The sequence below is a fragment of the Anolis sagrei genome, chromosome 5, assembly GCF_037176765.1.
Source record: "Anolis sagrei isolate rAnoSag1 chromosome 5, rAnoSag1.mat, whole genome shotgun sequence".
Lineage (NCBI taxonomy): Eukaryota > Metazoa > Chordata > Lepidosauria > Squamata > Dactyloidae > Anolis > Anolis sagrei.
The window spans coordinates 48,390,201-48,405,200 of record NC_090025.1 but is presented as its reverse complement, the minus strand read 5'-3'; the positions used below and the strand labels follow the sequence as shown (position 1 = coordinate 48,405,200).

Here is a 15,000-nt window from a genome sequence, read left to right as displayed (position 1 = left end):
CAAAATCAGGCCTGTAGTTAAGAATTACCTTTTTGACAAAGAAAGAAATAGGGTCTAGACAAGCGAAGGCGGTTATACTTGCCTCTCGGCACTAAAGAAATACAACTTAAAAGTTTAAATAAAATTTTATTTGTTTATGTACAACAAACAATGGAGAAACATGATTTACCCCTTTAACAAGAATCACTTAAGGACACATTAAATTAGCATAAAATATGCAGCCTAGTGAATAAGGCCAAATATTTACAAACACACTAGTACTGCAAAAGCACTTGCAACATGAGTTCGCTGTAGCAGCCACAAGTTCAATTAAAACTCCAAGTATCTTAACATTTGGTTTTCTGAAGATGTCACTTTAAAATACTAACCTTGCAGCTTTTTATATGCAGGTAAGACTGTTCAAGCACGTAGTGCAGATACAAATGTGAAACTGGGTTAGAAATCCCACTGGTTAATTATATGGGTTATAAGTCCTTAGAGCAATACTTATGTGTTACATTCCTGTATCTTACAATGGAGTTACATAAATTACTTGATTCTATTTAAGACAAAATTTTAGAAGGCAAAACTATTTTGAACTCAAGAGGCATTAAAATGGTTTCCACATTATGGAGCAAATGCTATTTGACCAGCAGATGAAGTGTATGTAACAGATAAATAAGAAATGCTTTTAGCTCTAATTACTGTGGCACATTCGATAATATACTGGAATGGGGAAAGAATGCTTTTGAAAGATTGGCTTGGAAAGGGAAATCAGAACCTGAACGCTCCTACTTGACCCTACCACTGTGGACAAGCAGGTTTTTAAACTACTCAACCTAATGTACTTACTATCATATGCCTGGAATCAATTTCTTCTGATGCATACATCATTCACTCCATATTGTCAGTGAATTATTGTAACAGCTGAATTCAATGATGGCCTCAATACCATATTATAGCAGTATATAATTCAACTATGTTCTGCATATGTGTCTGCAAAATAGCACGATATATACTTTCATTTGCAATTGAGACATTCATTACTTAAAATTGAATCCACCTGTGCTGTTAGTTTCACATAGTCCTTGGTTGCTCACATTCTTTTAGAAGAATGGCATTTCCAGGGCCAGAAAACAAATGTAGGAAACAATGCCTGAGCAAATCCCATAATAACATGCTCAAGGAGAGTGATTTAACTTTTGTCCATGGGCTCCTCTCTTTGAACAGGGGAACTCTCATTCTCTCCCACAGTGTTACAGAAGCCATCTGATGTTGGTTCAGTAGCCATTGTTGGAGTCACAGTATGCCCAAACCCTTGATAATGACCCATGGGTGATGATGGCATGGAAGAAGCGGCAGAAATCGGATCCTGAGTGGATGACGAGAGCAAGCTTGTATGTTCATTCTGGTCAAGATCTTCACCAAAAAACATTTTCCTTGGTTGACCAAAAACTGTCCTTCCTAAAGGAAACAAGTTACGGGAAATTACTGTTTTTATATTATAATATATTTATATAATTTGGATAATACAGTTAAATGAACAGCAGTAAAAATAACTTTAATGTGATGCTCATATCAAATCTGGGGAAAAATATTTACTTTCAGTATTACTTGCTACAGGAGCATGACATAAGTTTCTAACTTACCAACGTTGCGAACCTGTTCAGTTACGTCTGCTCTAAGATCAGAAAGATCCCACATTGCAAGGAACGAATCAAAACAAGAGCCTTCTTCAGCTTCTTGCACATAAGGCTTGTAAGAAAAGCTGTAGTGATGAGCAATTGCTGCAAAGAACATCTCTACACAAATAATAAAATCCTGAAAGAAGAAAAGATTATTGATTCCTATACTATTATAAAATCATCCATCTTTCAGGAAAACCTAAGGCTTAATCAAAACAACCTCCTTTTTTGGAAACCAGTGTATCTCAAATACACTTATGCATAGCAGCACCAGAAAACTACAATTACAAAATCTATTATTATTTGTACCCCTTTTTATCTCTAAAATAGACACTCAAAGTGGCTTACAGTAAAAACCAATACAATGTAAAACCTAAAAATATACAAACAGTAAAATAGAATTAAATAATGGTATTAAAAATAAATGGTTAAAAACTTTAAAAGAGATTAAAAACCTACTCATAGCGAAAACCACAGCACCCCGACTTGACTGAAAATTAAACTATCACCTTTCCCACTTCTTCAGTAGATTTAGGAAATGTAATTTCTGTTCTGTAATAACTGCAACTATACAGATCACATAGATTCACTAGTTAACCTAGAAATGAACCTTAGATTATTATCACTAGGTTTGCCTGTCACCTTACTGGAATGTGTGTTTAACATTTTAAGTGCTGACATATATATGCCTGTATGTTGATAGCTAAAAATTCTTACGGTAGCCTGAGCAATTTAACTGGGAGAGCATTAATTAACTTTAGCTATTACACATTTCCAGTGAGTGAAGCATGACTGACTGTAAAGCAATCGGCATGAAGGGCTGCGGAGTGTGGAGATTTACATTTTTAAGCATTGATCCTACCTGCAAGGAGAGGCATGTAATAAACGTATTATTATTATTATTATTATTATTATTATTACTACTACTATCACTACTTGCCTGTAGACCAGTCGCCACAGCTTCAACACTTTGCCATTCCCATGTCCGTTTTTCAGAGATTACACCGACTTTCACCAGTAATGCAATAAGTACAGCTTGCCTAGTAAAGAAATTCACATTAAAACACATGTAATAATAATAATAATAATAATAATTTTCCCACTTTTCTCCCTCATGGTACCCAAAGTGGCTTACAACATAATACAAACTCTCCAAATACATCAATGGTAAATGTAAATCATCATAAAATAAGCAATTTAAAAACAAACTACAATATACATATAGTCCTGAGTTGAGACTGTAAAGCTCATTAGTCCACAGCATACATTGTAAAATTCTTTAGTCCCTAGTGGAGAAACTATAAAGCCCATTGGTCAGCAGTTTCAAGACTGCAGATCCCGTCCAATTTTCAGGTTGCAAAGAACGAACTGACCAGGTCTTGCAAGACACAACAACACAAAAACGATTAACTATATACACGTTGAAGGGGTCCAAAGGGATCTCAGACATTGGGTTCGAGCACTATATCCAAACCATGGTATAAGCTCCCGTATACAGTTTCAGTAATAAGAGTTTAAAAAACAACTAGATTTAACATGCAAAAAACACATATTATAAAATATGACATTAATAGAGTGGGAAAATTAAATACACAACCTACAATTTATTTATTTATTTATTTATTTCGAGGTTTTATATACCGACCCTCTCACCTTCAAAGAGGGATTCGGACATTTCCAGTGAGTAATTTCTATAGTAATTACTTTAAAAAAAAAACAACAATGAAAATTCATCAGTCAGAATAAAAGAAGCTTTGATGGGCTGAGAAAAATAAGTTGGAAATCGGCTCTCTAAGAGAAAAGCTTATCTGTTGTTTTGAAGAAAACACATTTTAAGGCTAAACAACAGAACGTATTTTTCAGCACCACAGGTTTTGATGTGCAAGTAATACACCTCTCTTTGGAACTTACTGAGGATTAGAAGTTGTATAATGATACCCTTGTTCATTTTAAAGTCGTCTAATCTTTTAATTAACAAAATTAAACAGGAGGCAAGTTCAAGCATACAGGCTGGTCTGGTATTTCCATACTATATTTCTGTATGGTCTATTAAAACACAACAGAATTTGCTTTTGAGTAAGCATTTAGGGTTGTGCTGTCAGACAATAAAAAAACCAGATGCAAGCAAGACTTCATATCAATATATGGTTGAAGACAAAAGAACAATGCCCATATATTTTTGACTTTTCATCACAGGTATTGACAAAGCTGTTTATAAAATGCTCACCAGAAGGAAACAAAAACCACCATCTTCACGCACAGAAATTTCCCCACAGGTCTAATTGGGTTCAGTTCATCCCGTAGTACTTTATAGAATAATACAAGACAGTACATCGCAAACTGAAATAGAAATAAACATATTTAGGACCTTTTTACTTAAACTGAGTACAACTTCAAGCAATTCTCAAGGCAAATGTATCAGCTCTATTCCAAACATGTGCATGAAAACAGTTTCTAGAGAGGGGCAGTAGAGCATAGCAAAATCCCTGTACAGTGAACACGATATTACAGACTCATTGCTGACAAGGATCATGGACATGTGCCACACTGCCATTAATTTTCTTTCACAATTCTACTAGACTTGTACAATCTAGTCAGGACACCTCTTTTCTAGAAGCCTACAATCCCATTTTATAGTATCCATACTAAAAAAAGTCCCACTAAAATATAGCAACCCAATGAAATCATTAGGGATACAAGCATATTATAAACAAATAAAAATGTGTCCTGGTTTTAAATTTATTTTAGGGAGATGTGTAGTCTGTTTTAAAATCAATTTTTACAAAATTTTAGTCATGTGTTTTTAAACTCTTTTTATACAGTGTACATTACCTTGAGGCCGAGAAATTACTGAAATGGCTTAAACAACTAAAGAAAAAATTACCCATTTTAACACTGATATTATATTTACACTTCTATTGCTAATATAAACGCACATCTAAGCTTTCAAATAGCACAAGCCTATATCCAGGTTTACAATGAGGATTTAAATATATACAATAAAATAATATTCACATTAAAAATTAGGAATCTAAAAATAGGGTGACTAAACATTAATTCCTACCTAATTTTCCAATTCTCTTTTAATGGATTTTCAAAATCCTAAAAGCCAACTAAAGTAGATGCAATGAATTAACTGAATTTATCATAGCAAATTTTCATTGTGATTTGACTTTAACTGGGACTAATTACTGGATTTAGGCCATGAAACAGTAGAATATGAGGACATTTTGAGATGTGGAACTTGTTCCACAAAATGCCTCAATAGCTTGACCTTGAATGTTGAAGAAGAAAAAGAAGAGAGACATTAATCTCACTCCAATACAGACAGAAGACTAAACTTTTCTACTCACCAACTGGGATATGTTGTTGAAAATCACCAAGTAGGTCCAAGCATTTTTGAAGCTAAAGTTTCCTTCATCATATACACCAACCATTTCACAGATTCTGAAAGGGTTTAATATAAAGTATTGCTCAGAAAAAAACCCAGTTCTATAGAGGCCATAGAGCTTATCTGTCTGAACGTATCTCTCTCTATGAACCACCACAGTGTTGAAGATCATCTGGGGAGGCCTGCTCTTGGTCCCGCCTCCCTCGCAGGTGCGATTGGCGGAGACAAGAAACAGGCCCTTCTCGGTGGCTCCTCGACTGTGGAATACCCTCCCCAGCGATGTTAGATCAACCTTCTGACCTTCCACAAGAGAATAAAGACGAGGCTTTGTGACCAAGCCTTTAAAGAACTTGTGCAATAGATAACTTGGAACAATGTGCAATGACCATTGGAATGGCCCAGATTACATGTTTAACTCTTAATGTATTGTTTAAAAATGTTTTGTTTTAATGTACTTCTAAATTCTATTTTAATATTTATTTAAGTGTAAATTGTGTTTTTAGGACATCTAATTGTTCCCTGTTTGTAAAGTCACTTTGAGTCCCTCTCTGGGGTGAAAAAGGCGAGGTATAAATGTTGCAAATAAATAAATAAATAAACAAGCAAAAAAAATAGAAGTCCTTTTAATTATTGTTTAATCAATTAATTTATAATCCACCTTTCCTATAATAGGGTCCTGAAGCCAATCACAATACAAATTAAAATACTAATTAAAACAATTAGTTAAAAATCACAATAATAAACACATTTAAAGAAGTGATTAGAACAATAGATTATGTAATGCAGATGGATTCATTAAAAATCTTCTGCAACAACTAGCTAATAGCCACAAGTTATTTAAAATAATTGCCTTTGCCAGTTGGTAGAAGAGCAGAGAAGATGATCACCCGGCTTCCTGTAGAAAAGAGTTTTACAATCTGGAGCAACAATAAGAAGTATCTTCTCTCATGCTCTCACCAAACATACCAATTTTGATGCCCAAAAGTAGAATTAAATGCAGCTAGCTAATAACGTTACAATTTTTTTTATTGAAAATTTGAAAATAAACTTTTAGGAATATAAAACAGTAATATAAAGAAATGACAATTTAAATGCCAAAAGCCTGCCTGATTCAAAAAGGCCTTCGCCTGTCAGCAGAAATACAAATTCAACTCAGTTTTGATTGGCGGAGAAATTCAAAGGAAATGAAGATGTAAGAGGAGATACGAAAGAAAGTGCTATCTCATATTTCTATTTCCAAAGGTGGAGAGAGTGACAGAAGGGTCTCCTCTCAAATTCTTAAAATCTAAGGAGTCCTGTATGGGATAATGCAGTCTTACAAACAACATGGCTATAAAGTCATATAAGATCTCACAGATCGTAACACATACTTCATTCAGAAACGATACTACGAAGTTAACCTCTCATAACAAGACAATTGCATGGATCTTATAATCCTATGAAACAGGTTAAGTCATGATTCACTGAATCTGAACTTTGACTGACCATGAATTTGTTCTAGGTCAGGGAGATTCTGGAGAGGGTCAAGAAGAGGAGCAAAACATACCCATACATTGCATTCCAAAACAAACGTCAGTTTCTTTATACTTACAAAGCAATAATAGTGGTGAATGGTCTGACAACTGTATACTGAAGGACTCCAAGCTTGCACCTGAACAACAACACCCTGCAGAAAAGGCACAGAGTGAATTCTGCAACCTAACAAATTGTACTTTTATTGTAGATATACAGTACTTAGAAAACCACAGATGTAAATGATAACAGAGCTGGAATTATTTGTTTAATGAACAGAATAATGAAAAAGTTAAGTGTAACATAAATGATAGCAAGACATCCTATTTTAAATCAAAATAAATGCCAAATATTTAAATTATAGTGAGTTTACCTTGCATATATTTTCTGCTGATGCAATTATATTCCAGCAGTTGAGGAAAAAGTATACAAAATTTACTTTAAAAATAGAATTAGCTGAGAATGTTTTCTCGTCCCACAAACTTCTTAGATATTGCTTTATTAAAGCCATCTGCCACATTTCTCAGCCATTTGTCAAAATTGGAAACAAGCTGTTCTCTCATAAATTTGCCAACACTTTACATGTCAATAACAAGTGTGTCAACTAATGTATTTTGTTTCCAATTTATAGTCCCTTTTAGACAGCCTATCAAAACTACCAATGACCTAATGGCATTTGAAACACAAATATTTCTCTAATAACTATGTGAAATAATCGAATACTTTTCAACCTCCTGTAGCTCCAGCGTATGTGAAAGAAGTTGACATTCAGAGTTTTCCATCTCTTTCAATAGCCTGCACAACTGGCAACCACTTTTTCTAGTCTAACCATGATAGAAAATTACAGATTTTTTTCTGAATGATACATTTAGAATATACTAAGGACTCATCCTACATATGTAAATCCAACTATTTTCAAGTAGAGACTATGGCTGGTATTCTGTTTGGGCACTTAGTAGTTGGTATTTTCTTCTTCCCTGGGCAGTGCTCAAAAGTCCCCTCCACAACAAACTATAAAGTACTAAAGACACCTGACATGGCCAGACCATGCGTTATAATGACCAGAGAAGCATCTACCTTCTCAATCATCTGTGTGATATCACTGCAGAGCTTGAGATCCACAGGTTATTCTTTTGAGGGTTGCAGCACTGATTTAATTGTTATAATCATTCTACAATCCTGCCTGCTTCCTGCGAAGCACAGACTAGCAGTGCAAGATAGCTTTGGGCATTACAGTGTGTCAGGAGGCAGAGGGAGCAGTATGTTTCTTCCTGTTCAAGCTTTGGACTTTCTCTGGGCCAAAAATGTCAACACATTTGTTTTATACTGCAATCAAAGTGTATGGTTGTTAGCTGCTATGAGTCCCCATGGGAAGAAGGGTGGGTATAAAGTAAATAAATATAAAATAAAATAAATATACAACATTCCTTTCCAGCTCCTACAACATCTTTATTATAGAAGAGTGCTGAAATGTCACATTATTATTGTTAAAAATCCTCTATTATATGCCTAACAGAGAAATAGGCACACTAAATTTTGAGCCTTTCACTAGTCTACTGTTAGAGCCAAATGAAGTGCTACTCCAATTCCTAATTATTATCACTACTCTCAGGTGACAACTATAAACAGGGATATGAAATAATTTTTCTGCAATTGTTTCAGACATTTCTACTTTTGAAGTATATGGATATAGAGCTGGTTTTAACTTTTGCAGATTTCAGTATTTGCAAATTTGATTAATTTGAGCTCTCTAGAAATCTGTAGGTGCTCTGGTTATACTGGAAGTCCTACATATTCTTAGAGAGGTGTTGCCTCAGGTTAAAAATAGATTTTTATTCATGTTTTCCCCGTTTACATAGGGGTCCTATCTCCTAACTCCAGAGAATGTCTAGAGCTAAGTTTGCTACATTTATAACAGCAAAAATATACATTTTATTGGATTTCTTCAAAAGCAGAAATGTTGGTGATATCATTCAATGGTAACATTGTATATTTCCTCACATTCTAATTAAATTCCTTCTAATTAAAGAGACCAAATAAGAATCTTCACTGGAAAGACAGCTTTTGAGACAAGACTGACTGGTAGCAATAAGGGTATAGGGGGATGGAAAGGGATGAAACTCTCCTTGTTCCTTTTTTATTGAAGTATGTTTCAGTTAAGAGTATTTCCTGAAGTCTTTTTGGACAGCAAGGCATATTATTGAGGAATTATCACACAAATTCCTTAAATTAGGATAAAAAGGTAGTTTATTGTACTGATTCCAGAGACAATACTCCTCATAAACACAAGACCATGTTTATAAGGAGTATAAACATATATATTTTAAGATATAAGGCACTCACTCTCCCATAGCCCATGGTGGACAGCAACACAACGGTGGCAGATGTCTCTGTTGGTCTTTAGCCTCTAGTATTAACACCAGATTGGGATAACGATTGGTCAGGTAGCTTGAAAGAAATACCATGAAATTATAGATGACGTATGCTTCATAGCATTCTCTACAAGTGTCCACATATATTGCAATTTTGGGATACTTCAATGCTATCCACTGTGAAAGAAAAAAATGAAAAATTGTTAGAAAGAATTATGCTAAAATCCCAATGGAATTTTCAGTGGGAATTATTCACTGCAATGCTCCCTGAATTCTAGCGTGGCTCCTACATGAATCTAGATAAATTATGACAACTGTATGAAAGTTATGCCAAACAAAGAGACGTCACAGTCATCATCTACATTTTTCTACATGTTATATGTACAGATGTGCACATCTATTTTCAATTACAGAAAAACAATTTTCCAATGTAGCATAACTCTCAGTAAGGAGGAACATATTTTAAAATATCTCTTCATTCACACCTCCTTTGGCTTCTTCCACTTGTGTGTATGTGCTTTCAAGTCACACGTTGACCTATGGCAATCTCATTAATTTTGCCAATTGCTTCCTCTGATATACAATCTATTTGTTGTCAATCTCACATCCAAGTACTAACAACGCCCAACCATGCTTAGCTTTCATATGGAATCTTGTCTATCTTACTTCAACAGAAATGATTTCACCATCAAAAAAATCAATTGCTTTATTCCAAAAAGATTATATTTTGTGGCAAAACAAGATTATTTGACTGATTCCCATAGAGGAAAATGAAATAAGAAAGAAACAATGGGAAAAACACTTACACTGTCTAAACTGTAAATTGGCACCATCCATAGAATCCTGTCAAAAAACATATTTGCAGTTAATCAACATGCTTGTATTGTTATAAAAAAATAAGCAGCAATATATATGAAAATGTACCTTATTATAGGCTTCTGTAATTCAGGTTGAGTATAATGAACTAAATGCTGCAATATTCCCCAAAGAGATATTGGTATTGTCATCAATAAAAAGATTCCAGCTATAAACCATGCCTTGGTATGGATTCCAACCTTGAAGAATGTATAGAAGAAACACAGACACAAGAAATTATACTAGGATGTTTGAAAAACAGTAGCAGTAGGCTAATTATACATTTCCTAAAACTATAATCCACAAGTACAGACTATGAATGAGCCACAATAAAGAGAGTGGGGCCATTCCTCCATCCTCAGGCAGGCTCAACACCAGCACAACTGGAATCAAGATCATGTCATTTCTTATTCTGAACTTCCCTAGAAATTGTTTTGGATTGTGGGAGACTAACCTGCAAACCATGTTTTTGCAGTAGTTTGGGTTGTTCACTGTTGTTAGGCCACACAAATAACCAAATTAAAAAAGGTGGTCTCAGGAGCCACATGCTGTCTTTTTTCAGCTGTCCTTCAATCCAAACACTTGTATCATTAATGAAGAACTCGTCAAGCAACTTTAAAAGAACAGTGTCAACAATGCTGGATGCTCCTTTGTATCTACATTAAACTCTAGCTTATTCAGCATATAGGAATTGTTTACACATCAACAACACATTCTTTGTAAAACTTTAAAGCACAGTTGCCTAACATTTTGGTTATGTGTTCTGGAGGACACCATACATCATCCCAAATCGAACTGAAAAATATGTCCTTATTCTAAGAGTTGAAATCACAAATATAGAGTACTTCTAACTCTTCAGTACTGTTGGACTGCAACTCTTATAGAGTACTACCAGGGATAAGAAGAGCCAGAGTACAGAGAATCAATATTACCCATGCCCATTTCTGACCCCCCCCCCCCATCTCTCCTACAATTTAAAAAAATTCATGGATTGCAATCTTCTTATCACTTAAACATAAGGTATCCCCTTTCTCACTTTCTCCGATTTCTTTTGGGCTAACCCAATGGTGCTGCTTTCCAAATGAGTAATTTAGACAGTTCTATTTCCAAAAGTTCTGCTCAATTTTTATAGGAAACTGTTTTATACTATGTCAGACCACTGGTCCATCTAGACATCTATTGTTTAAATATAATGTTGCATCTTCTAGAGATGCTGGACTACATATATCACAATGCCTAGCTGGCAGTCATTGGTTGAGCTTGTAGCCAGCATGTTTAAAGGGCACAAGGAGGGTAAAGACCTGTCTACCCCGATTAGCTGAAACTCTCAATGATTTCAGTCTGGAAGCTTCCTCAGTCAATATGGAAATAGCTAGGATGGACTTTAGGAACTTTTGCATGTAATGCTTGTGCTCCGCCACTAAGCCACCAGCATTCCTCAATATGGTGAACAGCATCTGAACTAAGTTTAGGTTATTTGAGGACAAACTAGCATATTTCTGAGCCCTGCAGTCCAACCAGATTACAAGACATGCCTTTCTAGCCAAGCCTGTAAAAGTTTTGAGGGGATGTGAATTCTCCTTGGTGACATCACTTTGCAAACACCCACAAGCCTATGAAAACAGCCTGCTGTGGTTTCTAACAACAAATGGCCAAGCCAAAGGCCCACATGACCACACAACAATGGCATGCAGCCTGTTTTTACTGGAAGTAACCAGGGCCTGCAAGTGGCGACGAGGCTTCACCAAACACTAGGAATGTCAGAGATGGATAAACAATTGTATACATATCTCCCACATACAGGGATGAGTATCCCTCATGCTTTTTTTTTTTTTTTTTTTTGGTTTCAGGAGCAACTTGAGAAAGTGCAAGTCGCTTCTGGTGTGAGAAAATAGACCGTCTGCAAGGATGTTGCACAGGGGATACCTGGATGTTTTACCATCCTGTGGGAGGCTTCTCTCATGTCCCTAAATGAGAAGCTGAAACTGACAGACAGGAGCCCATCCCGCTCCCTGGATTCGAACAGCTGGTCTTTCGGTCAGCAGTCCTCCCATCACAAAGGTTTGACTCACTGCCACTGGGGGCTCTGATCTCTCATGTTTGGGGCCAGATATGATTTGGAGTTTGGATTTTGGAATATCTCTATTTGCAATATGTGCATCATGAGTTATTTTGGAAACAGGACCCAAGTCTAAACATGAAATTCACTCATGTTTCATGTACACCTCATATGCAACAAACACATCAGTGGCCTCCACTTCATCACATTAGAGAATGAATCCACTTTAAATCCGGTTTCTGCCTCCTGCACAATTCTGGGGTTTGTAGTTTAGTGACTCTGTTAAAGGCTCCTCCCTAAACTACAAACCCCAGAATTCTACAGGAGGCAGCAACTGGAATTAAAGAGGATTCATTCTCTAGTGTGAGACAATTGTATACATTGTTGTTGTTCATTCGTTCAGTCGTCTCCGACTCTTCGTGACCTCATGGACCAGCCCACGCCAGAGCTCCCTGTCGGCTGTCACCACCCCCAGCTCCTTCAAGGTCAGTCCAGTCACTTCAAGGATGCCATCCATCCATCTTGCCCTTGGTCGGCCCCTCTTCCTTTTGCCTTCCACTTTCCCCAGCATAGTTGTCTTCTCTAGGCTTTGCTGTCTCCTCATGATGTGGCCGAAGTACTTCAACTTTGTCTCTAGTACCCTTCCCTCCAATGAGCAGTCGGGCTTTATTTCCTGGAGGATGGACTGGTTGGATCTTCTCGCAGTCCAAGGCACTCTCAGAACTTTCCTCCAACACCACAGCTCAAAAGCATCGATCTTCCTTCGCTCAGCCTTCCCTAAGGTCCAGCTCTCACATCCGTAGGTGACTACAGGGAATACCATGGCATAGTATGCTTTTATACATAGTATGCTTTTAATAAGTTTGTACATGAAACAAAGTATGTGTCTGTGGGTGTATCTACACTGTAGAACTAATGTTTAAGCCTACTTTAACTGCCACGGAAGAGTGCTATGGAATGTGTCGTTTGCTGTGGCATCGGCAGTATTTGGCAGAGAATACTAAAGCCTGCATCAAGCTAAAACCCTCACAATCCCATAGCATTAAGCAATGGCAGTTAAAGTAGTGTCAAACTGTGTTAATTCTACAGTATCGATGCACCCTATGTTTCAGTCACTACTGTAGACTTTGGAGTGGTTTAAATTTCTATATTTCCTTCTCTTATTGTGCTTACAATGTTCTGGTTGTGGATGATACAACAAATAAATAAATATTGTGCTTTCTTAACAGGAGCATATTTTCAAGAGGGAAAAGCTAGGCCGACCTTGATGTGTAAACAAAACAACACATTGTTTACTCCTGTCTACTGAGTGCCAACCAGTCACCCCAAAGGTCTGAGACGAAAGCAGGACTAGGCAGCCCTCCAGGTGTTTTGGACTTCAACTCCTACCAGCTGTTAGGGATTGTGGGAGTTGAAGTCCAAAACACAAGGAGGGCCGAAGTTTGCCCAGGTCTGGCCTAAACCCACAGGGAGGGAGTCACTCTCCCCTTCCTTCCTTCCTCCCGGCTTCCACCGGGGCTCTCCATGTGTTGACTCATCTTTGCGGCGGTTCCCTGTGAGAGGGAACCATCCGAGGCCTCGCCTTCTACACCATCCCTTCTGGGCCCACCTCCAGCTTCTGCAGCTCCCACACGCAGAGCGGCACCGCCACCAGGAGCCCCACGATGTACACCGTGGCCACCAGCGGCCGGATCCAGCGCCGCCAGTTCCCGCAGGTGCAAGGCATGGTGGCCACGACTAAGAGGAGGAATGAAGGAAAGGAGCAAGCAGGGATGGGCCTGTGGAGCCTCTCAGGGCCTGCACGGTTCGGAAGGGATTCCTAGCCGCCGCCGAGGCCTGCTCAAGGGCCGAGGAAAGCTGCCCCACCACGGCCCCGCAGAGCAGAACCCATCGCGGCCGCCTCCAGCGTCGCCCTCACGGCCTGCCGCTCCGCCCATTTGCCCGACGCCGCCGCCGCCTCACGCTCTCGCCTCACAACAAACCGACTTCCGGTACCAAGGCCGGAAATGGTGCCTGGCCCCGCCTCCTTTCAGAAACCACGCCTATTGGCCAGCTTGATCTTTCTCTCACAACAGGTAGCCCTTCGCGCGGCTCTTCGCCCCGCCCCTTTCTCCTCCCCTTCAGAAGCCCCGCCCATTTCCCAGCTTGTCAAATAAGGCCGAAATGGGATCCTAGCCCCGCCCCTTTTCCCCCTCCCATCGGAAGCCCCGCCTCTCTCTTCGCCCCGCCCCTTTCTCCTCCTCACAGAAACCACGCCTCCCTCGCTCTCAGATAACTCCCCAACATTGCGGCTTAAGATGACAACCGCACTTCCGGCACCTGAAGCTTAAGAGCCCGCCCTCAACCGGAAATAATGTCTCATTTGGTACACGGAAGGCGGTCCGAATGGGCTTTTATTTTTTCCTATACGTCAAGCTCAATGTCAATCAAATCCCCCCGAATGCCTTCCTATTATCTAGAATAGTGGTCTCTCCCGACCATTCTGTCCTCCCCGTTGACCATAATGGTACTTCCCAATTGTAGTTTAGTGACACTGCGCCTGAGATCTGTAGCTGTTGTGTGTGTGCTGCTTTTCGACAGTGAAACTAGAGTGCACCTAATAAGATTGAAAGCCCATCGGTCTCACTTGCTTATTTCATATCCGTCCTTTCTCCTGGTATAGAATCCTAAGCGGGTGAAACATAATATATTTTTTAAAAACATCTAATTTAAACAGTATTGGGGTGTCTTTTTTGTGGGATTTATGTATCTGTGGAATGTCCAGAGCGAAAGAAAGAAATGGCTACCTTGATTAACACTGAATAGCCATGCAGCTTCAAAGCCTGGCTGCTTTCTGCCTGGGAGACTCCTTTGTTGGGAGGTGTTAGCTGGCCCTGGTTGTTTCATGCCAGAAATTCCCCTGTGTTCTGAGTGTTGCATCAATATACTATCAATACGTTTTGACTATTTTATCTGTTTCTAACTTAAAATGCAAAGGTTTCCCCTGACATTAAGTGTAGTTGTGTCCGACTCTGGGGAGTGGTGCTCACCCCCATTTCTAAGCCAAAGAACTATTTATGCAACAGCACAACAACAGAGAGGAAACAATCAAGGAGATCTAATCACCTCTCAACAAAAGTTTGCTCCAGGCACTGTCAGGCCATTATA

At 38.4% G+C, this 15,000-nt stretch overlaps 1 protein-coding gene across 1 annotated transcript; it reads right to left on the bottom strand.

The window, feature by feature from the left end:
* Positions 1 to 106: 106 nt before the first annotated feature.
* TMEM184C (transmembrane protein 184C) lies at positions 107 to 13,884 on the bottom strand. The gene is made up of 10 exons (XM_060778869.2): positions 13,463 to 13,884; positions 9,864 to 9,994; positions 9,746 to 9,782; positions 8,911 to 9,116; positions 6,647 to 6,721; positions 5,018 to 5,111; positions 3,892 to 4,004; positions 2,605 to 2,704; positions 1,629 to 1,800; positions 107 to 1,443 (listed from the first exon to the last, which is right to left on the bottom strand). The coding sequence occupies exons 1-10, from the start codon at positions 13,577 to 13,579 to the stop codon at positions 1,175 to 1,177; spliced, it is 1,314 nt and encodes a 437-aa protein (XP_060634852.2). The 5' UTR covers positions 13,580 to 13,884; the 3' UTR covers positions 107 to 1,174.
* Between the last annotated feature and the right edge of the window lie 1,116 nt (positions 13,885 to 15,000).